General features: G+C 55.2%; 8 protein-coding genes across 8 annotated transcripts; 4 read left to right on the forward strand and 4 right to left on the reverse strand.

The window, feature by feature from the left end:
- UMAG_02206 (uncharacterized protein) lies at positions 1-1,662 on the forward strand (the record flags this gene model as incomplete). The annotated part of the gene is made up of 1 exon (XM_011390247.1): positions 1-1,662. The coding sequence occupies one exon, from the start codon at positions 1-3 to the stop codon at positions 1,660-1,662; it is 1,662 nt and encodes a 553-aa protein (XP_011388549.1).
- Positions 1,663-2,030: 368 nt separating this feature from the next.
- UMAG_02207 (uncharacterized protein) lies at positions 2,031-5,246 on the reverse strand (the record flags this gene model as incomplete). Its single annotated transcript, XM_011390248.1, has 1 exon — positions 2,031-5,246. One exon carries the CDS (start codon positions 5,244-5,246, stop codon positions 2,031-2,033), a length of 3,216 nt encoding a protein of 1,071 aa, XP_011388550.1.
- Positions 5,247-6,953: 1,707 nt separating this feature from the next.
- Positions 6,954-9,020, reverse strand: UMAG_02208 (putative acyl-CoA oxidase; the record flags this gene model as incomplete). The annotated part of the gene is made up of 1 exon (XM_011390249.1): positions 6,954-9,020. One exon carries the CDS (start codon positions 9,018-9,020, stop codon positions 6,954-6,956), a length of 2,067 nt encoding a protein of 688 aa, XP_011388551.1.
- Positions 9,021-11,171: 2,151 nt separating this feature from the next.
- Positions 11,172-14,486, forward strand: UMAG_02209 (uncharacterized protein; the record flags this gene model as incomplete). The annotated part of the gene is made up of 1 exon (XM_011390250.1): positions 11,172-14,486. One exon carries the CDS (start codon positions 11,172-11,174, stop codon positions 14,484-14,486), a length of 3,315 nt encoding a protein of 1,104 aa, XP_011388552.1.
- A 755-nt stretch (positions 14,487-15,241) lies between these two features.
- On the forward strand, positions 15,242-17,020 carry UMAG_10073 (uncharacterized protein; the record flags this gene model as incomplete). The annotated part of the gene is made up of 1 exon (XM_011390498.1): positions 15,242-17,020. One exon carries the CDS (start codon positions 15,242-15,244, stop codon positions 17,018-17,020), a length of 1,779 nt encoding a protein of 592 aa, XP_011388800.1.
- Positions 17,021-17,071: 51 nt separating this feature from the next.
- On the reverse strand, positions 17,072-18,550 carry UMAG_02211 (uncharacterized protein; the record flags this gene model as incomplete). Its single annotated transcript, XM_011390251.1, has 1 exon — positions 17,072-18,550. The coding sequence occupies one exon, from the start codon at positions 18,548-18,550 to the stop codon at positions 17,072-17,074; it is 1,479 nt and encodes a 492-aa protein (XP_011388553.1).
- Positions 18,551-19,101: 551 nt separating this feature from the next.
- Positions 19,102-21,498, reverse strand: UMAG_02212 (uncharacterized protein; the record flags this gene model as incomplete). The annotated part of the gene is made up of 1 exon (XM_011390252.1): positions 19,102-21,498. The coding sequence occupies one exon, from the start codon at positions 21,496-21,498 to the stop codon at positions 19,102-19,104; it is 2,397 nt and encodes a 798-aa protein (XP_011388554.1).
- Positions 21,499-22,491: 993 nt separating this feature from the next.
- UMAG_02213 (uncharacterized protein) lies at positions 22,492-24,237 on the forward strand (the record flags this gene model as incomplete). The annotated part of the gene is made up of 1 exon (XM_011390253.1): positions 22,492-24,237. The coding sequence occupies one exon, from the start codon at positions 22,492-22,494 to the stop codon at positions 24,235-24,237; it is 1,746 nt and encodes a 581-aa protein (XP_011388555.1).
- Positions 24,238-25,843: the final 1,606 nt, after the last annotated feature.

Below are 25,843 nucleotides of genomic sequence, written 5' to 3' on the forward strand. Positions count from 1 at the left end.
ATGGTCAACTCGCGCACATCAGCATCATCGCGAACACCACATGTAGTCGTCACTTACCAAGGCGATGACGAAATTGCCGACCAACAGCAGCACTCTTTGCTTCTACCGGACCGCGCTACGGGTGCGAGTGTGGGTGAAAAACGACAATGTCGTTGCTGGAAACGTCTGGTGCTCGTTATCTCGATCCTAGCGATTGGGATCGGCATCTTCGAAGCAGCTTTCCACGGCAAGGAAGCCGAATCGCTTCAAGCTGCTAAAAACAAGATCCATCAGCTTGAACAGGAGCTCAGCAACAAAGTCAAAGGTGGCTACAACCAGGTTTTGGCGACCATATCACACGGCACTCCGTCCGACCACGTACCGAACGGCAAAGAAGCCGGGTTGAGCATGGACAGAGATGTGCAACGCGTAATGGGAAAGTCAGTCATCGTTCTTAAGACTGGCGCTTCGGTTCTATTCGAACGCTTGCCGGTTCAGCTCTTGCTTGCACAAAGCGCATTCCAGCCTCGCCTCGACGACACCAGTCAGAGCGACCAAGCTCGACCGTCGATGCTCGTGTATTCGGATTCGGCGCTGCAGCTCGGCGAGTTCACAGTACATGATGCTCTTGCCAACGTGTCGTCGTTTGTTCGCAACAACAAAGAGTTCTCTCAACAGTACACCGAGCTTCACTCGCTACTGGACAATGACCAGGATCGAGAATGGACCGCGACCGAATTCAAGGACGGATGGAAACTGGACAAGTGGAAGTTTCTTTACATGTGGCAGGATGCTTTTCGACACCATCCGGATGCTGACTGGTATATTGGGTATGAAGCCGACACGTTTGTGTTTTGGAAGTCGTTGTTCAAGTTTCTATCGCAACAAGACGCGTCTAGAGAGCACATTTTTGGATGTGGATCGATCCTGATGCGAGGCAACGAGCTGTTTGCCAATGGCGGATGTCCCTACATCATGTCGGGCACGCTGATGCGTTCTACGTTTGGTAAGGATGACAAGTTTGCGTCAAAGTTCGACTCGGACGTAAGCACAAGCTGTTGCGGTGATGCCGAGCTTAGTATCGCGCTACGTAAACACGCGAGCGTACCGATTGACAAGCTCGGAGACTCGGGATCCAGATTTCAAAACCAACGTCCACGAGAGATCCTCTTCGATGCAGACAAGTGGTGCGAGCCCATCTTGAATTTCCACCATCTCAAACCACACGAAGTGGCGGTATGGACGCAGATCGAAATCGACATTCGATCCAAGAAACGTGCCAACCAGACCATCCTCCACTCGGACGTGTTCGACTACATCGTCACCAAGCCACTCAAAATCGCACTCGACACTCTAGCGCAAAACGAGACATCATCCCACCTACTCCCCACCAAGCAACACTGGCAAGCTTTCACCAACGCCGACCACGGTGTTCGTCAGGCTCGCCCTGTACCCGATCCAGACGCCTGCCAGAAACAGTGCCTAGAAAGCAATGGCTGCACCACTTGGCTCTGGAGCAAACCTAACAACCACGACCAGCACGCCGACTGCCACATGATGCACTACGCCGTCCGCATCGGCGAACCGTACAATGGCGCAGAACAACGGACGAGCGGCTGGATCGCCAAGCGCATCCACGAGTTCCAGCTCCAGCATCGCTGCAACGATCCCCCCGCCGCGTAAACATAAATGGCATGTTACTTTACACATTTGCATTCGCCACACGCCATCCAAAGTGGCCGAATAACCACGAATCGTGAATCACCAGACACCTCCTCCGCTGCACATCCAGACCACAGCCCATACCGCAGCTGCAAAGTTGAGACGGTGAAAATCTACGTGTGCAGTAAAACCAGAGACGTGAAACAAGAAGTACAAGTGAAAGCGACACAAAGATGTGCAGAGCCACACGCCAGCGTTCACAGTTCCTTAGCGCCAGCGTGCGGGGAAAAGATGAAAAAGTTAGTCCATACTCAAACGAGACTGACTCGCGTCCGTTCTCAGCGCACATCGCTGCACTGGACGAATGGATGCACAACAGTGGGGTATGTCTAGAGAAGCGTGAAGAGGAGGCATGCAAAAGCAATGGCAACCAACACGGCACCAGGTGCGGTCGAGGTGGACGAAGCAGCCGCATTGGTAGCGATGCCAGGCGCGGTGATGCGGACGACGTTGTTGTTCTGGTAATCGCGCTTGGCTGCGTTCATGAGCATCATGAAAGCGAGCGACTCGGACGACGTCTCGCCCTGATGAACAAACGCAAGCACGTCCACGACTGGGTATCCCTCTCGGAACTGACCGATCTCGTTCAATGAGGTAGCTAGCGAGCGGTATACAACGTCGGCCTGCGATATCCACTTGTTGTTCGACGGAGACATTGAGGCGAGTCGATAGGTGGCGTAGGCGATCAACGCCGTTCCTGCGCTATCGTAAAACGTTCTAGTGTCGTTCATGTAGTTGTGGAAGAGCAACGCACGCTCGTCGAGCAGCGGCCACGAAGCATCGAGGATTTCCTGCATCCAATTCACCAGATCCGTCTTCTGCTGCGTCATCTGCGACGACGCCTGACTCTGCTCGATCGTCGCCAACGTCCTGGCCATACCAGCCAACACCCAACCGTTGCCCGTCGCCCACGCGCCGCCGTCGGTCCACGTCCTATTGTCCGGGATCAGAATGTGACCCCAGAGGTTGGTGGATGCGCCCGTGGTTAATCGCATGACGTCACGATGGAGTCGGATCTGGTCATACGCAGTCTGGAGGAGCGTGTTGTTGCGCGTGATCATGCCGTAAAACGAAAGAAAGGGCGGCATCATGTAGATGGCGTCGCTCCAGAGTGCCACAGTCGAATACCGATGGCTGATAGCACCAGAGCGAGCTCGAGGCGTGCGGCGCAGAACCATGTCGAGCGTGTTACGCACAGCGTCGGTGTAGAAGCCAGAGCCCATGGCACCGGTGTTGCGGTCGATCTCGCCGTCGAGCCATGCGGCGAGGAGCACCTCGGTGCCGGGCGCAGCGCCGTCGAGCGAGCTTCCCGAGCCCGTCTGCTCGTCGCCTGTGATTCGAAACGCCATCCTGCCAAGATTATCGGAACGCGAGGCGGAAGCGTAGGCCATGGCGATCACCTCGTTCGGCGGACCCGACGCCTTTCGCTCTTTGCCTGGTTTGAAAGGGGGCCCCCCGCCGACCGAGGAAAACACGGACCAGCCGGGATAGTCGAGTTCGAGCAGAGCTGCCTGCGAAGCGCCCTGCTCCCACGATGCACGTTGGCCGACGAGCATGCCCATCTTGGCCATATCGCTCATGGTATTGTTGATCGAGCTGCCACGCTTCATCCATGTAGCTGCGGATGCCGGTGTAATCGCGGTGGCCATGAGGAGCGCAGCAGTGACGACAGTCTTTGCTGTGCTCGAGCCAAGGCTGCGATGGCGGCGCTGGCGCACGACGGGCTTGCGAGCACTGAGGGTGGGCACGCCAGCTACGTCGGCCTCATCCGCGTCTCGCAGAACGACAAGGGTGCCGTTGGAACGGATAGCGCCGAGATCGCCGGTTGGTGACCAGCCATCGTCATCTTCCGAGCTAGTGCTGCGGGCGAGAATGTTGCCGCGGACGAGAATCTCGCCCATAGGATCGCCGAGATGTCCAGGTTGCCTGTCGCCAGTGATGGTGAAACCTGCATCGAGGGCAATCTGCGACTGAACGAGCTTGATTTCGGCAGAGACCGAGGGTGGGCCGACATGCGCAGGCACTTGCATTGCACCGGTCTCGTGGTCGGCAAAGGCCTGGAGGTCAAACACATGAGTGGCACTGACGGCGGCTGTAGCAGCAGCACCTTTCAACTTGGGTAGGTAGGCGTTGAGGACGGAGCAGCCCAAGTGGGAGCGCAGGGAATCTAGCAAAGCCTGAGGAACAGTGTCGCCGCGGCCAGCGATGAAGACGTTGCGGACATTGACAGTGCCGGTGATCTGCCGAGGCAGTGCAAACACGAGACGGTCGGCGAGTCCGTTGCGCGAAAAGGTGCCGTTGCGGAGGGTGAAGAGCTTGTTCTTGGTAGCCCAGGAGACAAGCGGAGACCGACGGCTGCAGGTGGCAAGAGCACAGGCGAGCGAGGAAGCGCCCTCGGCGGAGGCATAGACGAGGGTAGGCTTGGCGTGGACCAAGGCGGTGGAAGGAGCGGGATTGGGATCGTCGTAGCTGGCCGTGGCAAGGTCAGAGGTGATGGCGGAGCCAGTGTAGAGAGCTGTCAGGGCGAGTGCGAATCCGAAGGGTGTACGTGTGGCCATAAGAGACGAAGCAGGAGCATCAATGGCGGAGGAGCCCTCGACAAAGAGGTGGTCAGCGGTGGTGGGAATCTTGTCAGCGGGGAAGCTGGCAAGCTGGGATGTGACGCCAGCAATCAGGTTGGCGTGCTGAACAGCGATCCACTGGGATGAGGCAGCATTCCAGTAGAACGACTGCACACGGTCGATGACCTGGCGATTGACGGCCTCGTTGGTAAGAAGGGAGCCACGACTGCCAGCCTGGACGACGGCGGTAAAGTCGTAGATGCGGAGACGATGTGAGCCGCCAAAGTAGTCGTTGACGCGCATTTTGACATGATCGAAGTCGGCGGCGGGAACAATGATGAGAGCGGAAGGGTCGATCAAGGGGAGAGCGAGAACAGCGTCGATGGAGTTAGCGGTGGTGAAAACGCCAATGACGGAAGGGGCACCGTTGTTGGAAAGGGTGGTGGGCAAGGAAGAGGGGGTGTGTTTGTGGAGCTGCTCGGGAGAGAGCACGGCAGCATGGAAGCGTGAGCTGACAGAGGTGTGCGTGTTGGCAAGCAAGGCAATGAGAGCCTCGTAAGAATCGACTTCCGATACAACGGCCAAGACGGTGTGGTTGACAGGAGCGGAGGAGAGTTTGATAAAGCCGGTAGCAAAGGCCGTAGCATCGCCAGCTACGTCGTCGTTGGATTTTGCTTTCCCGTAGATGGATCTGTGCGAGTGGCGCTCGGAACCATTTGCGCCATACTTGATGAGGTCGGCAATATCGTTGACCTCCTTCCTGGGCCTGAGAGCAAGGTCGAAGCCAGAAGGTGAGTTGGCGTTTCGATAGATGGCCGACTCTTTGGGCTGTCTTGTTTGCGAGACGTCTGCTTGACGGGTGAGGATGAGTGGATGAATGAGAGGTTGATAGGAGCGTGAGACGTAGACGGAGGTGGCGAGGGCGGCTACGAGGACAAGCAAGAGAAGGAGCGAGGTGTCGTCAACGACCAATGAGAGCACCATTGTGAGGTACGAGCGTGCTCAAAGGTGGATACGATGGTGTTGGTGAAGGCAGCTTAAGACGGACCGCATTCGAAACGACGGCAGTGATGAAGACGGTGAGCTGAGAATGAACGAGTGTCGAGCAAAGCGTGGAGAGGACAAAGATGAGAAGGAGTAATGTGCGAAAGACGAGGAAATCGCCGTAATCGTGAATCACAGGTCGTACAGGCGCTGAAACCACAACCATGAGCACAGCTTAGCTTGGCTTGTTCATCTTATCGGCGCACCTGACAGCTTCGTTCCTTTTGACAGAGTCGCAAGCTATGCGAGCTGCCACTCACGACTAGCACAGCACACGCCAAGCAGTCAAACGCCAAGCAGTCATCAGTCGCCAAGCTGCCCTTTCCAGCCGTGCCACATGCGCCTTTCGGAGCAGCCGTCTCAACCGCAAACACGAGAAGATCGACGCGCTAATGAAAACAAAAATCACGAATCGTGCAGCACACAAGCAGCAGCAGCAGCAGCAGCAGCAGCCAAATTTAAAATAGAAAAAAAGGCTTGAGCCTGAGACTGCGTCATGCATGCTTCTGCGTAGCTCCACTCTGTTTTCTGTGCTTGTCCGCCGCCTCGGCGGACCACGCCGAAACGAAATGCAATCGTGAATGAGAGGAATTTTGGACCATGACGCAGCCTTTCGGTACTGCCGAAGAACTCGCTAAACCTTTACGCCCACCGAAGCAATCACGTATGCTTCGGCGTGTCAGAAAAGGAAATCAACCATACAAAATTGTGGATCTCGGTTGAAGGTCGGATACGATCGAACACGCCATATACTGAACACGACGCATCTCGAACGAATCATCGGAGAAAGCAAAGTGAGAAAGTGTAGGCAGAGTTCCAACAAGGAGGCCGCCGATGAGAGGTGCATTCCATGCCGGTGAAAATTGAATCGAGATGCGAGATGCAACAAGCACGTTTTGCGATGCTTGGCCCGAGCCCTGGGGATCCGAGCTGCAGGTCGTTTTGTAAGCATCCTTCGCCTTCCGAAACCACGCTGACAGCCCAATTCGTAATTCGTGATTCGTAATTGTGCGCGAATTCCAGCTGGCTTGGCTTGCAACTCTCGTGTTTGTCTTCAACTTGGCCGTTCACACCGCCGAGCATCAACGACGACGTTAACCGCACCGCAAGAACAAGTACAGACACACGCCCCGACTCCGAACAGCATTACCATCTCTGGTGCAGTCTCTGCGTACTGCAGATTCGCCGACGAGCCTGAAATGCCGAGCCAAACCATGCTGCATGCCAATGTGCTTGGCCGACAGCGCGTGGGGATTGCCAAGACTGCTTTTTGTTTTATTTTATATGTTTTTTCGACTAACTAACGTTAAGTTAACTTAGTTGCAATTGCCGTTGGCCATTCCTCCTGAGCCAAGCGTCAGTTAAAGCCTCGTCACTGAGCCATCGCCAAGCACTTTTGGCAACACAGCCAGCACCCAGCCTGATACGCCATCCCTGCACCCCTTTCGATATTGGCAGGACTTGGCAACGCTTTGTGACGCGACGAGCCAGTGCAATCCCCCGATCCCACCATCAGATTCGCGGTTGCTCATCCTCATTGTGACGCTCATCTCGTTGACACAGACCCGATCAGTGACCCGTAAATACTGGCAAGATCCTTCCAAGAAACTGTATTCATGAACGAAAGAAAGAAAGGTAGCAAGAGATTTACAACTTGGCACGAGGCAGGTCGGAATCAAAGTCTGTCGTCTCTAGATCGTGAATATCGACGTTCCACTTGGCCGAGTTGAGCGGCTCACGCAGCGCAAAGTCAAACAGCGCCTCGTAAACGTTGCCGTCGGATCGTCCCAGCGCCGAGTTCAACAGGTAGTCGGGCACGGCGAACGCGTCGACAATTGCCACAGCGTTGGGTCGCAGCTCGGTCATGATCTCCTGCACCTTGCTGCCCAGCAAGTGGAACTGCTGTCCGTTGATGTAACCTGAAGCCAGGAAATCCGCCGACTCCTGCTCCATTGTGTGGCACGCCCACAGCAAAAAGATCTTTTGCACAATCTGTCGCAACGCAGGTTGCGAGTTGAGCTTATCGTCCTTGAGAATCGCCATGCCAAAGTTGCGAGCCAACAGGTACTGCGAGTGCGCCTTGGAGCATCGGTAGAGTTCCACCAGCAACGAGTTCCACGATCGCTTGGCATCGTCACGCAGTGCAAGCGTCTGTTCAGTCAGGTACGCAGCACGGTGGCCAAATGCACGCATAAAGAAGAGAGGGTCGTACAGGTCGCCGCTATATTGGATGTTGGCCTTTTCCTCCTTGTTCTCCAGGTATCGCTTCATGTAGTCGGTGGTGATGTTCTTGTCCACCTTGCCGCGGCCGCTCTTGATGCCGCGCATTGTCTTGAACAGGTAGCGGGTGCACTGCTGCGACAGCATGTACGAGTCCCCCTCCCACGTCGCGTTGGGCAGGTAGTTGGCGTAGAAATCCGGCAGTCCCGACGCCATGCTGTAACCGTGTCCACCGCACGCCTTTCGACAGACCTCGATCGCATCACTAGCGTACAGCGTGGTCAACGACTTGAGCCCTGAACTCGACGCATGCGTGTCGGCAAGCAACGAAAGATCGCCCGACTCAATATTGGCCTGGTTTTGCTCGTAAAGATCAAACATGAAACGCGAAGTGTAGTGAAACGCAAACGCCTGCGCCAGAATGGGGAACAGTCGGATCTGCACCATTGTGTAGTCGAGTACCTGCGTCTCCAGAGGCTTGCCATCATGGCCAAACTTGGGCGCATCGCGGTCCGCAAATTGTCTTCGCACAGCGCAGTAGCGAATGGCAATCGTAACAGCACGCATCAGCACGGTCGACGCTTCGCGTACAATGTTGGCTCGCACCCACGTCAGAGTACCGTAGGCGAGCTTGGCGTTGGGTGGCGGCAGATACTTTCCCGTCTCGGGCTCTACCTTGGAGAAGCGAGCGAGCAGGTTAAAGTGCGGGATACGCACGTGCTCGAACAGCATAAATCCGTTATCGGTCGTGTTGTAGCCCGCCTTGGGGCCAATGTCGCCGATGGTGCGGCCGGGCAGCATCTCACGCGTCTTGATATCACGGATGGGCACCACAAACGGATGTGGGCCGTAGCTCTTGTTCTTGATGATCAACTGAGCCATCACGACGGCGTGGTCAGCAGATCTGCCCAGACCACCGATCCACCACTTGCTGGCGGTCAGCGTAGGGCTGTGAATCTCCCACTCTTGCGATTCAGGGATCCAGGTAGCGGTGGTCTCAATTCCCTGCACGTTGGAGCCGTGTCCGAGCTCGGTCTGAGCGTAGCAGCCAATGATTTCGTATTTGGACGCGGGCTCGTAAAATGCCTTGCGCTGCTCGTCCGAGCCCTGGTTGTAGAGCGTGGTCAAGAACATGCTCTTGTGCAGACCCATCGGACCAGGCAGATCGGCGAGCTTTTCGGCCATAGCGTTTTCTTTCTGACCCCAGCCGTGCTCTGCGGCGAGCTGGGCGAGACGCTTGTCTTTGAGCATGGCACGGCGGAACTTGTCGGCTCGACCATAGTAGTAGTCGGACGTCTTGTCAAACACGGGGTCCGAGCTGAGGATCTCGACAATGTTTTCCTGTAGCTCGAGAAACTCCTTGCCGTGAATGTACTCTGCCAAAGCCTTGGGGTCAAAGGAAGCCTTTGAACGCTCGTACGCGAGCAGCTCGCTGCCAGGGGTGCCGGCGGGCTTGAGACCCGCTGGCAGTTCAATGTATCGGGGTGGAGCCATCGTGGGTATACGAGGTGAAAAGAGCGGAGAAAGTACGAAGAAAGAGGGATCTGGGCTGAGGAATAGCAAAGATGTGGGGAAGGTAGGAGCGTATATATGATTCCTCGCCACTGAGCAGGAGGAGCAAGTCAAAAGGAAGATCGCAGCCGCTTGAACCGGCAAGACGGCAGGGGACTTGATCTAGCCGGACTTGGATCAACCAAAAACCAGAAAAACCGAAAAAAGGCCAGCCTCAGCGTGACGCAGTGCGGCCAAACGCGCATCGGCCTGGCACTAGCCGGGTGTGTTTTTGTACACCACTTCTGCCATACGTCGGTCATTCCCTGTCTTTGCTCGTCTGTCTTTGCTCGTCTTGCTTGTCTTTGTCTTGCTTGTCTTGTCCCGATATCGGGTTTCAATTGACACCAGCCAAACGCAAGCAGCGCCTAACCGCGCCTTGTGTACGAGCTTGGGGTGTAAATGAAGCCAAAGTTGCAGCATTTCAGAAGGCGGGTTGGTCACATGTCAATGCGTTTGAGCTGGTGTTGCACCATCGCTCGAATTAGCAAGCGCAGATGCCCACAATGAGACACGCAAGCAGTCCGGTGGTTGGTTGCGGCTTGTCACCTATGGGGACCCTCGCAAGCTGAGCTCAGCACGACCAAAGAGGCTAGACCGGTTATCGCATGGGGCAGCAGACCGGATTGCATTCAGACTCTGAGACAGGCGAGGCGAGGAAGAGGAACGAATCGTGAATGATTCGTGATTCGGTCAGCGTGCAAGCTTTGTTGCCGGATTGGTCGGTCTCAGGTCAAGCCGAGGCATGACGCACGAACGCATGCACTCTCGTGAATAATTGTGAATCGTGAATGGACACGGATTTTCACGTTTGCACGATGTTGTACGTTCAGGGTTGGCGATGAGAACATGTTAGATCGAGCTTCTCGTCAACTGTTAAGATGGCATGCACTAACATTTCTACCGCGGGCATCTAAGGTAACACGTGACGAGTCCACATCTGCACAACTTGCCAAAATGACTCACGATTCCGTGATTGGTGGCCAACTTCCGATGGAGCTGAGTCGTGAGTCGAGCCGAATGAGAAGGGGGATTTCAATAAATTGGATCAGTTCATGATTTGGTGAATTTGCGCAGTCTCGGCTTTGGCTCTGTGCCTTTGTTGTGGCATGATTATTAGAACTTTTCGAAATGATCTTTACTAGGTCAAGTTATACAAGTGAATGCACAAATATGAATCGTGAATGACGTGCATGTCCGTCAAGTCCTCGGAGCAAATTCAGATTGAGCCTGCTCACACTTGAAAATCCAATCGTGAATCGGATCAGCAATCACCAATCTCGAATCCGTGATCCGCTGTTCTGCTCTTTCGCTCTTTCGCTCTTTCGCTCTTACGCTCAACGCACTCGTTCCTGTCTGCTGTCTGGTTTGAACAACGGCACGATGAGACAGACGCTCACCTGGCGCGCGAAACGTAATCTCCGTATAGGCGGGTCGAACTAGTTGATTAACGACATGAGCATCTCAGCTTGATCAAACAATAGCCCAACACAAAGGCAAAAAGGCACAAAGGCCAAGGCGCATGCACAGTGCACATGCACATGCACTTTGTGAGTCGTGAGTCGAATCACACTCACACTTCTTAGAACGATATCTGTGCTGCCCGTCGTTCGCGCTTGGGTTCCACGTTGAGTGTTGGGCGCCATCAACCTGACTCACCCTCCACCTCGAACAAATACTTGGTGCACATGCACATGGTAACGGTCAAGACCCGCTTCCTTCGGAAATCATTCGGCTCCGACCAAACCCTCGCTTCGCTGCGTGTTCCTACTCGCTAGTCTCGTGCCTCTGGCTGCTTCTCTGCATCCACTACGCTATCCAAGGAACAACAGACTTCGTTTCAGCCACATCCGCTTCCTCATCCACTTGCAGTCGCTGTCCCGAGCCTCGGCTCGTTGGCTCGTTGGCTCGTTTCCACTTGGGATCTGATAGCAATACCCGCTGGCTCCAGTAGGATTCTCTCCTCGCCTCTCCCCACGCTTTCTCGACGTGAACTTCCACGGCTAAGCACAGCCATCATTCCTCCGCGGCTATCCAGTCAACGCCAATCTTGCCGTCCAACTCGTCGTTCCGTAGCTCGCCTTTGTTCCTGCCATGCCAAAGCGTCCTCATACACGGCCGCCAGCCACGTTATCCTCCAGTCAACTATCCAGACCACCTTCCAACACTGCTCCTGCTGCTCCTGCTGCTCCCACCGCATCGGCTACCTCGTCAGCCTCTTACCACCATCATCGGCTTCGCCGTTCATCGTCATCCTCTCTATCTGCTTCGTCCGTCTCTCCTTCCTCGGACGTCAAGCTTCCACCCCTTCGCACCGCCTTGGCTTCCACCACGCCCATCCCGCACGGCCCTGCACTTCCACCTCCCTTGCTTCCGCCTGCTTCCTCCGCACATCGTCCAGACCCGTCTCCGTGTCAATACAGCCAATCTGCTTCCACTGCTACCATCTACAACCCCTTCATTTCGCCCAGCACTCTCATCAACCGTGGCCGTGTCACCGTTTCGTCGACCCCGTCGCGTCTACCGCGGCAACCGTCTGCCAACGCCGCTCCACCCGCCAGCATGACTTCAAATCCAGACGACACTTCACTTAGCTCCAACACCGCAGAAGCTACCCGTACCAACCCCCCCCCAAAAAAGGCAACAAAGAAGGCCGTATCTTGCGAGTCATGTCGCAGGCGAAAGCTCAAATGCGATCGTGGTTGGCCTTGCGGCGCCTGTCGCGATCGCGGTGAGTCGAGCAAGTGCGAGTGGGCCGAAGGAGTACGCCCTCAGACAGCAGGCAGAGACAGTGGCGACTCTTCTCAGGTCAACGAGCGTCTTGACCGTCTCGAGGCCATGATGGGCGCCATCGCTAGCTCCCTAGGCGTCGAGCTGCCCGGTGCCAGGTCTTCTTCCACCCCTTCCAACGCCACTCCCAGAAAGACGTCCAACGCCAGCCTCGCCCCTTGCAGTACCGCCTCGACCTCCAAGCTCTCCACCCTTGCCGAGCTTGGCGCTGTCGAAGCTAACAAAGCTGCTCTCGCTGCCACCTCTTCCCTTCCCACACGCACCCCACGTCCCTCTTACGCCGCTGGCTCCATCTCCTGGGGTTTCGGTTTCGGCTTTTCCCAGATGCATCAGTATTCGTCCGAGGAACTCACGCGCAAGACTCTCTTTGACCTACTCTCCCTTTTGCCCGACAACACCATTGTTCGCAGTCTCACCGACTTTTACTTTCGCGAGCTATCCTGGATGGCCCACCTTATTCCAGAAGACAACTTCCGAAAGAGGCAGCGCTCCATCGAAGAGGTTAGGCTCTTCTGGGATGGACGTCCCGATGCGCTCCCATATACAGAGATGCGCGACACTCTCCGCCTCGTCGCCACCATTCACGCTCTCTGTGGCGCTGCGCTCGTCTTTGGCGAACCCTTGGAAGGCGAGATCTTGCTCGAAAAGTTTGGCAAGCAGGCTTTCACCGTCTTTCTCGATGCTTCTCAGCATGCGCTCACCGTGCTCGACATTTATGAAGAACTCCACATTGACAACGTCCGCACAATGGTCCTGCTCAGCTCGTGTCTCAGCGCGCTCAAGGGTCCCGCTGTCGGCTCCGCCATGATGGCCAACATCTGTTTCATGGCGTATGCGCTTCAGCTCGACGTTGAACCGCCCGATACTCTACCCGCCGACGAGCGCAAGGATCGCATCGGTCTTTTTGCTACGCTCTGCATTCAGGATTGGTTTTCAGCTGGCAACGTCAAACGTAGCTACATCATCGACCCAGCCAACACCAGCCTGCCTTCGCTGTTCGGTCCAGACGCACACAAAAACGAGTTGGTCTCGGTGCCAATGCGCTACAAGCTCAAGCTCAGCGACGTGGCACGTCGCGCAAGCCATCGCATCCGCATGAGCGAAGCCGAGGCTTACGAATTTACCAAACAGCTTCATCAAGAGGTTGTCGCCATAGAGTCTAGCATCCCCGAGCATCTGCGCTTTGACGATTCGCTCATTGATTCCGACGACGCGGACAGCCCAGAACGATGGCACCGATCCGCCATGGCTCTGGCCGTCCAGATGCAGCTGCTCACCCTTCACAAGCGCTTCTACGTTCAGTCCTGGACGAACCCCAGGTACAAAGAGTCGCGCGACATTAGCTTTGCCGCCTCCATGCTCATCATCAAGGTCTTCCGCAACGCCTTCAAGTGGTTCACACCGCGCGAGAATGCCACACTAGACGAGCAACGAGCCATGATCGGCGAGGGCATGCGCACGCAGCACAACTCGGTTTCGCGCCTCTGGTTTTTTGCACAAATGTCCATCATCGCTTCGCTCGTCCTCATCCACTTTGTCTCTATGCTCGACACGCACCCGCAAGAGTCGTGCGACTGGGATAGCTCTGAATTGCGTGCGCAGATCACCGATGATCTCAAATTTGTGCGTCTTTTGCTCCAGGCGCTCTCGAGCAAGTCCAAACTGGCCATGGACGGCGCAAGAGCCATCCAACCACCCGAGTCGAATCGCAACAAGCGCAAGGCGGATGATGTGCTAGCGGGCTCCAGCCTTCCAATGGGGTCTACACGAGGCGGCGGGCCGTTGAGCAGCCGCTCCGCTGACAGTCTACCCATCCGCAACCCAAGCTGGTACTCGACAGCCTCCGGCTACTCGGGCGGATCTACACCTGGTCTGACCCAAGCTCGACGCACGTCGCCCGCCTACAATTCGCCCGGTTCGAGCAGCAACAGCTCACACAGCCTAGCGCATTCTGCCTCCGCCTCTTCCCTGGAACGCACCAAGTTACCCTTTGACGGTCAGACGGCTCCTGCTAATGCCAACTCGTTTGACGACATTGAAGCGCTCTGGCAGAAGCAGCCATGGCAGACCGCATCGCTTCGCATGGGCACATCCAACACCGCCTCATCCAGCAACGGTTTTGGTAGCGGTGCGGCCAAGCGTCGAGCTGCATCGGGTACCAGCAGCACACTCGCCCCCAACGGTAATGGCTACTTGCCTACCTCTGGCAAGCCTGGTCAAGCGCGAACACCTTCTACCGCTGTCATGCCCGGTCTCACATCGGCTGCGCCAACCAACGAAGCTGGAAGCGGAACTAGCTCCAATCCGGACTGCCCCTACATTTGTGCAAGCTTCTTTGGGCCCGATGCGAGCTTTAACGACCTGGCACGTGCAGAAGCGGCGATCGGTCGACAAGACGCCAGTTATGGCTACCCGGTTGCTCCCTTGAGCCCGTTCACAGCGTCGTTTATCAACAGTCTCGATCAGTACGTGGCCAGCTTGGAAGAGCCACTCCCCTCGAACAGCCTGTCGGCTGCGCCTATTCCAGTGACGGGAGTCAGCATGGGCGTGCCTCAGAGTCACGCAGCTGTACAAGTCTCTGCGACAGCAACCAACAGTAGCTCGAGTGAATCGAGATGATTCTTGAGGAATTGGACCCCAGGTGGTTTTATTGTCACGTGTACTTTTAATTCATGTTTGGATGGTTATGGATTTCAATGATACCACCCTTCAGCAGCTCACTCTTGGCAGGCTCTGCTGTCTCTTTTGACGTTGCAAGTGTCGAGCACATTCACGATTGTTCGTCCATAAAAACATGACGGCAAAGGATGTAGATGCAGTCAGAGAGAGTTGGAAGAAAGCGGTCATGCGTCATAGGTATGGATGGCTGCTGTTCGTTTTGCATTGCCGGCAGCAAGACCAGCGAAATGCGGAATTGAATTCCAATCGTGAATATTCCCGAGGCAAATCACGAGTGTGCTACGCTGCTGCTAGAGAGATTTTCGCCGGCTTGAACACCGAAGGATGTAACACACAGACTCACGACCGCGAACTTGGGCGTGGGGCGACTGCGTGCTTCACGCTTGGGCCATGCAATTCGAAAGCTCAGGTTTGACCGCTGAGAGCAAACGTGCCCGTCAAAGTGCTTCCCTCGTGAGTGTGTGTGACTCACACCAGCTCAGGTATCGCACGTCCGACCGAAACGCCTTTCTTCTCGTGTATGTAACCAATAGCCGCTCACAGCCTCTCCTTGGGCACGCTTTATTCCAAATTGGGTCTAATCTGTGTGGAAAGACCTACGCTTTGTGCTCTAGCGAAATCCTTGCTTCACTTGGACCCATATCATTCCCCTCGCTACCACCTGATTCAGCTTCTCCCCCCTTCATGGAAAGAGAATGACAACCACACGCTCTCCGTTTGACTGGTCGGTCACCGATCCGCACCACAACACCGAGTACATGCGGTTTGCATCGCGTCGTTCCACAGTACTCTCCACCAAAGGTGTCGTCGCATCTTCGCAGCCGCTCGCCTCTTCGGCGGGTATCGAGATTCTCAATGCCGGTGGCAATGCTGCGGATGCTGCTGTTGCCGTCGCTGCGGCACTCAACGTTACTGAGCCTTGCAATACCGGTATTGGAGGAGACGCATTCTGCCTTTTCTACGATGCCGAAAAACGTACCGTTCGCGCATTCAATGGTTCAGGCCGTGCACCTCAAGCCATGACGCTCGACATGCTGCGTTCCAAAGGCGTTCAGGGCGTCGAGATTCCTGGTAATAGCATTCATAGCGTCACCGTCCCCGGAGCCGCGGCGACCTGGGTGGATACCGTCGAAAAGCTCGGTAGCGGCAAGCTCACAATGCAGGACATCCTCGCTCCAGCCATTCGACTGGCGGAACAGGGATACCCGGTGCACGAGGGCACCGCATATCTGTGGGCTCGTAGCGAAAAACTCATCAAGAGCGCTTCGCCCAACGCCGACGAAATGCTCTATCATGGCCGCGCACCTCGGACGGGAGAATTGATGCGCATGCCGACGCTAGCACGTACCTTGCGCGAGCTCGCAACGAAGGGCAAACAAGGTTTTTACACGGGACGCGTTGCACAAGCCATTGTCGATGTCGTCCAGTCTCAAGGTGGAGTGCTGGAGCTCGACGATCTCAAGGACCACCTCGACCGGGGCACCGAAGAGGTTGAGCCGATCAAGTACACCTACAACCACCCAGCTGGAGCGCGCGACCTGGCGGGCAAGGAGGGCGTCACCATGTACGAGTGCCCACCCAATGGCCAAGGTCTCACCACGCTCGTTGCACTGGGTATCCTTGACCAGCTGCAAAACCAGGGCAAGGTGGGCGACCTCGCTCAAGTCAAGCACAACTCTGCGGAATACCTGCATGCGCTGATCGAAGCATTGCGTCTAGCGTTTGCTGATACTCGATACCATGTGTCGGACCCGCACCACTCGCAACACGATGTCGCAGCTCTTTTGCTCAAGCCTGAGTATCTTGCTGAGCGAGCGCGCTTGTTTGATCCGAAGAAGGCCTCGGCGGAGCTGGAGAAGGGGAGTCCGGCGAATACGTGCGATACCGTCTACTTTTCCGTCACTGATCAGTATGGCAATGCGTGCAGCTTTATCAACTCGAACTATGCTGGGTTTGGAACGGGCGCTGTGCCCGCCGGATGCGGTTTCACGCTGCAGAACCGCGGTGCGGGATTCACGCTCGTGGATGGCCACCCGAACTGCGTTGCTCCGCGCAAGCGTCCGTACCACACCATCATCCCCGCCATGGCTACACGTGGTGACGAGCTCTTCCTCTCCTTTGGCGTCATGGGAGGCTTCATGCAACCGCAAGGTCAGCTTCAGGTGCTGTTGAACATCCTCCACCATGGCTTCTCGATCCAGGACGCTCTCGATGCCCCGCGCTTCTGCATCGGCGCCGGCATGGTCGGTCCAGAAGGCGCCACCTCGCAAGTCTACCTGGAGCACGGCGTTGATCAGGCCGTCGTGGATGAGCTGCAACGCATGGGCCATCAAGTCAACGTCGTGAACGGCTGGGGCAGGTTGCAGTTCGGAAGAGGTCAGGTGATTCAAAAGGTTCACAACGATGTGGGCAAGTTGGTCTGGGCGGCAGGTTCCGATCCGCGTGCGGATGGTCAGGCAATTGCTCAGGTGTGAACCCTCTGCGTAAACGCTGTTTGTGCACATGTACATTCTTCACATGTCTCTTCAGTGGTAATACATGCGATATCTCTTCTCGACATCTTTGTCACCACTCCAGCGCCCAACGATCCTGATGATCTGTGCGTCGAAGCCCTCGTCGCGCAAGGGAGGCTGACGATCCTTGAACCAGCTTTCGATGGCGGTAGCGGGCAACAAGGAGCGCACGAGCTCTTGGCCACTTGTCGGTCCGTGGTGTGCGCGAAAGTGGTTGTTGTGCACACACACGTGTTTGGGGACGTCAAAGTAGAGACACCGGATACGCACACCGAGGCTCCTGGCGAGATCGATGTAATGCTTGCGCGTTGCACGGTCGCGATTCGTATTGTCGACAACGCACGATCGATTGGCTTGGATGTTCTCGCGAACCACGCCGAGGCATTTGTCTCGGGTCCGAAGCGTGTCTTGGTTGACATGCACATAGTGAGCAGGTGCAAACACTCGGTTGAACAGAAACGTCTTGCCGGATGCTGGTGCACCGACGAACAGCACGATCTCTGAAGCTTCATGCGAACCATGACCGACGCCGAGAATCGTACTTTTAGCACTCGCCTCCTTGTCGATCAGCGACACGTCCACAGTCACCATCTCGTCCTCTGGCTCGGCAATTAACCCTTTCAATGTCGCATCAGCACGTTTCAACGCCGACGGACTCCAAGGCCTCATCGGAATCTCGTACTCCCTTTCGCGCCCCAAGAAATACTCTTGCGGCGTGTAGAATTGAATACCAGCATTCAACGCCCATTTCAGATCTGTGTCCTGATGATCGCGGTACTTCTTCCTCCCCGCCGCATCTCCCACGAAAAAGCTTTTCTCCTTGTCCACCTCGACCCCTCGATTCGTCCGCAAAAACTCGGTCCACATACCCAACCTCGGTTTCCGATACTCATCATCGCCCAATGCAGCAAACACGCGCATCGGCACCTGCATCGCTGCTGCGATATGCGCCATCTTGTTCTTCCACGTTGCCAATCCGGACTTGGCCGAATACGCCGTCTGTTTCTGATTGGTGATGATCACAATCGCATAGCCATCGAGATGTTGCTGCCGAATGCGTTCCAAGAGAGAGCGCATGCCTGGAGGACGTGTGGAGAAGAGTAACTCAAAGTCGAACTCGTCGGTTTTCGAAGGGAAGGTCTTGTTATTTTTCGGGCGAATCAGGGTGCCGTCCAGATCGAAAAACGCGATCTTAGACGTCGGTTGTGGGTCACCATAGATGGCATGCAGACACGTCTTATTCGCGCCGATGGGTTCAAGCCACGTTAAGCGTGAACGGGCGAGATTGGGAGAGGTTGTGCTGCTGCGAACGGTGCGAGGTTCGAAGATCGACGCGAGTTTTTGAGTTGGCCTCTCGACTGTTTCGCCGTTCGAGCTTGTCGTGGCAGAAGCACAAGCCGTCGCTCGAGTAGGCAGCATCATCTCATCGTCCGAGCCTGCTTTCGGCTTTTTCGCTGATACAGCATCTTGTGATGCAATCGCTCGCTTCATCGCTCCAGCCGCTCGACAACCCGCAGATGCGCCCCGAGCGCTCCAGAATCTCTTGCCACGTATCGACCACAGCGTCGCCAAATGCTTCGGTTCGCGTACACAAAGATGTCGCCAGACAACCAGCTTGTTGGATCGGTGAGAACAAGTAACAAGAGCGGCTACAAGCCATGATGGTGGCAAGTTGCGAATAGCGTGTTGTGGTCCGTGTTGTTGAACCCTTGTCTATTCTGCGATTTCGTGCCAACAACTCACAGGCTCAAAAGCGTAAATTTCAGCTTAGAATTACAGTCACAATCTCGAATAACTAGTTGACATTTGTGATTCACGATTCGTAAATTGGTTCATTAAAACAGGCAGAGAAAAAGACCCAGTTTTGCCAACCATGAACACTGACGACTCATGACTGCTCATCATCAGACACGAGACGCTGTCATGCGGCATGTACACATGCACCACTTGCCAGACTACGACGAAAGACCGATTGCATGTCTTGGGTTTATGCTGTACTTCTATTCTCTGGAGGAAGAAGGAGCGGATGGGTGATAGCGCATCTATGCTTCAGCAGGGGTAGTGTTCTGTGCGATTACGGGAGGGCAATCGGGTCTAGTCAGGTTGGCGCCCAGCTGACCTCCCAACCAGATGGCCACTCCGTTGGTCCAGCCGAAGCCTGTCTGGACCACGTACTCTCCACCGGACCCGGCAGCATTGATGTCCGAGGCATTGAACTTCTCAAACATGTTACCGATCGCGGTGGAAGCATTCAGGCCGTTGGCGGTAAGCACGTCATCCGCAACCGGCTGGAACGCGGGATCGGTAGTGTTGAGTTTTCCACCTGTGGCCCTCCACGAGCAAAGGGCCGAGGCGACGTATCGATTGGCGAGTTCGCGCACCAACTCGTCGCGCCAGCTCTCGCCACTGGTCGTATTGCCCGTGTTCAAAGCGGGCTTGAGCTCCACAGCAGCGTTGTTGGGATCCGTAGCACCAGCTAGCGTCTCGTTGATCGCGCTACCAGGCTGGTTCTCGAGTCCTTGAACCGGAAGGCTGTCCTGTGTCTGACCGAGCTGGTTCGTACCGTTGTGCATCGGGATCAACGCAAAGCTTCCGTTCTCGGCAGCAAGTTGAGCACCAGCACCGAGTATGTCCGGCACATTTCGAAGCGCTTCAAGTGCGATGTACGTGTGAGGTGGCCAGGCGTTGGCAAAGTCCCACTGCTGACCCGTCGTGACGAGCGAAGCGGGAAGCGTGCCATTAAAGCGGTCGATGATGTAGCGCAGTCCAGAAAACACTCCCTGCAGATTCTGTCTGCGCTGATCGATGCTGATCGACTCATTGACGAACTCCTGTGGCAGGATCTTTGCCCAGAGCGGGAAGAAACCGGCCGGAGTAAAGAAGGGTGCGCGATCACCCAGCGTGGTGTTGAAGTCGTAGAAGAATCTCTTGCTGGGGTCCCAGAAGAGGTCAAGGATGGCTTCCTTGCGTGCCTGAGCCTGCTGTGCCCAGTAATTGGCACGCGTAGCATTGACCTGAGTCTGGTTGCTAGAGATCTTGTAGAAAGCCGAGAGCTTCTGTTCACATGCGAACAAGATGGCATTCAGATCCACCGGAAGCTGCGCAGCCGTTTCCAGGAAACGCTGAGCGGGAATCGTATCGCTCAAGTTGATCGTGGGCCGAGATGACCAACGAGCAGCAGAGTAGTCGCTGCCGCTCTCTGCACCTGCCGCAATGTTGGAGTAAAGCGTAGCCTTCTGCGTATCATTGAGCTCGAGACCCGACTCGCCAGCGTCTTGGACTGTCTTGTAGTCTTCCAAGTAGCTCTCTGGACGTGGCGCCGAAGTATCGACCTTGTAGTGAGTTACGTTGTGCGTGTTGTTGGTGAAAGGAGACGTGAATTCGATGGTTCGATTGTTTTTCCAGAACCACATTTCACGCTCGAGCAGTGGCAAGAAACGCTCGAGTACCGACGTGTCGTTGTAGGCCTCGATGTACTTGTCCACCATTAGAGCAAAGAAGGGCGGTTGCGACCGGTTCTCATAGTAGATACGGTTGCCATTGGGGATGAAGCCGAGCCTGTCGATGAGATCACCAAAGTTTTCAAGGATCGCCTTGACGACTGACTGCAGCTGCGAGGTGATCAAGCCCTCGATGACGAAAAAAGTGTCCCAGTAGTAGAGCTCGCGGAAACGGCCTCCTGGAATCACAAACACACGGCTCTCGTTGAAAGGGATGAACGAAGACACACAGCCATCGCACTGCGCTCCTGAAGGGCTGGACGAATTGGTTGTACGGGCAAGCAGCTCCCAGTAGCTGTGAACCTGCTTGAGCCAGTCGCGGACCACTTCGTCCTCGACTCGCGTCAAAAATTCGGGGTCTTCGACGAATTCGTCACCCAGGTCGGCAGGTACCAGCTCGACACCTTCTGCAACAAAGTTGTCTTGGACAAACTGCACGATCTCCTGATACGTAATGTTGCTGGTATTACCGCCACCCAAGCGGTTGAAGTTGTCGACGACTTCGGATTCGGGCTTGGAGGTCGGCTTGTCGACAAACGTCTTGCTGTCCTCAAAGATACCCGCGAGCTGCACCGCCTGGAGAAGAGGACCAGGGCAGTAGATGGGCGACGAGCAAAGATCCTGCGAAGGCGGAAGAGCGCCTGTGGGGATGAAACCGGTGGGGCTGCCCGTGGCTGAGGGCACAGCTGCCGGAGGCTTTTCGGTCAACGGGTTGACAGAAGCACTGGAAGCAGCTGAATCAGAAGTACCAGTTCCGGAAGCGCTGGTGATGGTGGACGAAGCCGCGCTGGTGACGGAAGAAGCTGCACCAGTAACGCTAGCACTCGAGGCTACGCCGCTGACCACAGAAGTCGCCGAGATGGCGGAGCCATCCTGTGCTGCGACGAGCGTCAAAGCGGGCACAAGCGCAGCCAGCGACGTGAAAGCTGCGAAACGCATCTTGCTAAAACGAAGTTAAAAGTCGACGGTTGTGTATGAATGGTGATAGCCAACAAAACACCCCAAGCGCTTGGCCTTTATAGTATCAGCTGTAAGCCAGGCATCAGCAATCACGAATGCTAAGGCTGTAAGAATGCGAGTCAACCAAGTATATGACGAGGCAGGCGTCCAAGCGGAGCTCCAAGAATAGAGCTCTTCCCCATGCTGAACAAGCGAGGAGTGGATTCTTGGAGTGTGCGCGCCCTACCACGCAAAGCCCAAGCGGTGTCCAAGACAACCAATAACGTCACTGTGTCGACCGCCGCATACTTTGAGCATCATCGAGTTCAAGTTTGACTGCCAATCTTGGAAATCGTGAATGTCTCGGAAGATTCACGAGAATCACGAATGCAATTATTAACTTAATTCATTTAAACTTCGACTCGTGGCTCACCCGCACACTCTAGCAGAACTGATGAACATGAAAAATAAAAGGTTTTTGAAACAATCGTGAATCGTGAATCGTGAATCACGAATTCTTGACTCGTGATTAATTAATGCGTTAACGCGTTCCTGTGGTGCAACCGCCGACGTGCCGAGCCAGGACGTGAGAAGATGCTGAACTTTGATCGGCCCCAAGCATGGTCTAAGCCCCTTTGCACTGGCTTTGTGTGCAAGTGTGCACGGTACCATCACCGTCCGTTGCGAGCCAAGCGAGCTTGTGCCCAGGCCATCGCTTGCTAATCGCATCAACAGCAAATCCTTATAAGTTAACGTAAATCACGAATCGTGAATCGTGAATCGTGAATCGTGAATCGTGAATCGTGAATCGTGAATCGTGAATCGTGAATCGTGATTGTTGCGGGGCATCTCAAACACGTGGGAAAAAAGAGATTCGCTGTTGAGTTGATTCTACCGTACCGTATATAGCAGATCTTGCGATGTGAACAGCGTCCTGCCCGTCCATCACAGCAGTACCATCTCGTCACATGTTGTGATCTGGATGTACTCATCATGTCGACAGCGCAAGAACTGGCGCAATCGCGTTCCCGGATCTCCCACCTAGGTACAGCGCGCCCATCGTCAGCTGTGAACACCGATGGTACGCCTTCCGTCTCGGCCTCTGCCGGCGCTTTGCTCGAGCCAGAAGCCCAAGATCGTCGCCATCTCAGGCTGAGCGTTCGGCTCGTCGATACAATTCGCCACTTTTGGGATCTTGGCTTTACAGCCTTCGGTGGCCCCGGCGTTCACGTCGTCATTCTCCGCAAACGCTTTGTTGACCAACTGGCATGGCTCGACGAAACCACCTTTGCCGACCTGTTCTCGCTTGGTAATGCTCTTCCTGGTCCAGGCTCGACGCAGCTCGCGTTCTCCATTGCTCTCGCTCGCAACGGTACGCTGGCAGGTCTGATCGCCTTTCTCTGTTGGTCGCTACCGGGAGCGGCAGGTATGGCCGCTCTCGGTGCTGGTGTCAGAAAGTTTCCCGAAAGACTGCCGCCCATCGTGCTTGGTCTGTTGACTGGCTTGAATGCCTCGGCGGTTGGTCTGATCGCTCTAGCTGCTTTTCAGCTGAGCAAGTCATCGATTACCGACTCAGTGTCGAGGTTGCTGGTGCTCGGATCTGCAGCGTTTGGAATCTGCTATCATGCACCTTGGATGTATCCCGTGCTCGTATTTGGAGGCGGTTTCATCACACTCCTCTACGACTTTCGCCATCGCCTTCTCAAAGCAATTACAAGAAAGTTCACGAGCAACAAGGTCAAGTCTGAGAATCACGGCCAAGTTGCTGCCAACACGCAGGGCGAGTCGATCCAGGATATAGAGCTTGAGCCTGTTGTTCGTCGTGCGTCTGTTGATGCCACGGACAAGAAGCAGCCTGGCCCCGCTCTTCAACAACTTCCCTTCCAAGCAGCGACAAGTTCGACGGAAACACACATAAGACAACGTAATGCTCACACTGTGGATCGTGGTAACACAAACTACAACCAACACGGCAACACGTCGCCAGCCGCCGGAGCTGACACCCGTACGCCGATCATGGTACTGAACCGTAACATCTCTATCGCCCTGTTGACTGCTTTTATCGCGCTCGTGGTTGCTGTGGTAGTGACGCGTTCCCAACTCACCTCACCACCACGCATACTGGATTTCTTCACCAATATGATGATCGCAGGTATCATCATTTTCGGTGGCGGTCCTGTCGTTATCCCACTGCTTCGAGGCTACACGGTCGACAATGGATGGGTCGAGTCTCGCGACTTTCTCCTTGGGTTTGCCATTCTTCAAGCGTTCCCTGGACCCAACTTCAATTTTGCTGCTTACCTCGGCGTTCTCGCGATCCCCAGCAATCCTGCGCTGGGCTCATTCCTGGGGTGGCTGGGCATCTTTTCACCGGGTCTTCTGCTCAAACTCTCGCTTCTGCCCGTCTACAACTCGTGGCGCAAGCACGAAGTTGCTAAATCCGTGCTTCGTGGTCTCAACGCTTCGGCGACCGGCCTTGTCTATACGGCCGTCTGGCAGCTGTTCCTCGTGGGCTACATTTACACTCCTGCACAAGGTGCGGTCGTGGAGGCAGCAACCCAGAGTGGGCCATTAACATCGGATCCTTTCTGGGGCGTAGTTGCCAGCTCGGCGTTTGTTGCAACGCAGTGGTTCAAGATTCCACCTGCTGTCACGATCGTTGGCGGTGCAGTTGCAGGGCTGGCGTGGTTCGGTGTGGTCGGTGCGGCAGGCACTGAGCGTCAACAAGCATTCTTCTGATGTTGGCACTTCTGAAGGACCACGCCTGACATCTCATCGCCGATTCTGGTGTCTTTCGTGTTTGTCGTCCGATTCTGTGATTGTACAGATTCGTGATAATCGTGAAATTTGAGTTGTTTGCTGTTGCCGATTTCTTTCCATTTTCTAACGTTATCGAGTTGCGAGTTTTCCGCTGACTGCCGTTTCTTCGGATATAAGCTCCGAGATTTGCCGGAAGCTTGTTGCCGCTCGTCGTCCTAGGATGAGAAGCAGGAGGCTTGGCGTAGATCATGGCTGCCCCACCGAGGCCTCGGGTTATGGCGTCAACTTACTCTAAGATGACCACAATAATCGAAACTACTGACGATAATTCCGAACAGCACTTTCGGCATGGGCCGCGCGGATCCGGACCGGGCGGTCGGACTAAATTCTGGAGCCAGGAATCCTCTGAAGAACGGGATGTCCAGAGGTCACTGTTTCGAGCAAGTCATCTGCGTACCAGGATGAGCAATCCTGAACGCCACTCGATTGCCAAGCACAATGCCCGGCAGAGAATCGCCGTAGATCCGAGGCCACAAGACCAGTAAAACTGAACATTGCAGAGCCAACCATGAAAATTCCTTGCACTCTCGTGCCAGAAGAGCTTGACCTTGATTCAGCACCCAAGGGTCCACCCCCCACCTCAATTCCCACACACCCACACAGACAGTTCTGAGTCAATCACCCCCCGCTTGCGCCGGACTTGTACTCATTCATCGGTTGTGAGACGATGGCGTCGACTCTGATCTTTAGCAGGACGAAGGAGAACAACGTTGCCATGGAGATTGACTTGTCACGGAATAGGTCGACATCTATTTTGTGAGAGGGCAGCTGGTGATGACAGTAGTCAAACGAAATGGTCATTCACCATTCGTCATCCCAGCTGTCGCGTTCCGAGCTGCGGTTCGATTGCAAACTGCGCACATTGATCGTGCAACATGCGTGATTGGTGCTTCGTGTTTAACTGGCCTGCTCCTTGGAAAAAGTGGCATGGGATGGGTGGCCAAAGAGGCCCACTGTCTGTATGTCTGTAAAGCGAGGTGAATATTTCAAGAGGCACCGCCACTAGCAAGGTCAAACCAGGATCGATGAGTCGTGTGTGTGCACATGCCAACCGGAGCTATCCGTTCGCCGGCCAAATAAAAAGGGGCAGCCCGTTGCGTGTTTCATATAAAAAAAAAAGGGGAATGCTGGCATCGGTCGTGGAAGTAGATCCGATAACTGGTTCGTGATTACTGGCACACGCCATCGGCCGACACTGCGCATCGTGAATTTGGTCGGCAAAGGAATCGTGAATCCGCATCCGCGAATTGAGAATCGTGAATAAGTTAGGCCAACGAACGGCTCTTGCGCCATGCTTCGTTGTTAGTTGGTTGCCATTCGATTCGATTCTTTGTCAGCTGCTGTTGCCGCATGCAACTCCTGAATACGATTCACGAATCATGAATCACGGATAATGATATGCGATGGATGTGCTCGCAAAAGAAAGGCAAAACAATCAAGCGGATCGCGTATTAGATGACAGTTGTGAACATGAGCGCTTAACAAGAGATCGTCCAGCCAATTCGAGCGTTGATTGAGACCGCTA

Source organism: Mycosarcoma maydis, chromosome 5, assembly GCF_000328475.2.
Source record: "Mycosarcoma maydis chromosome 5, whole genome shotgun sequence".
In the NCBI taxonomy this organism is placed as follows: Eukaryota; Fungi; Basidiomycota; class Ustilaginomycetes; order Ustilaginales; genus Mycosarcoma; species Mycosarcoma maydis.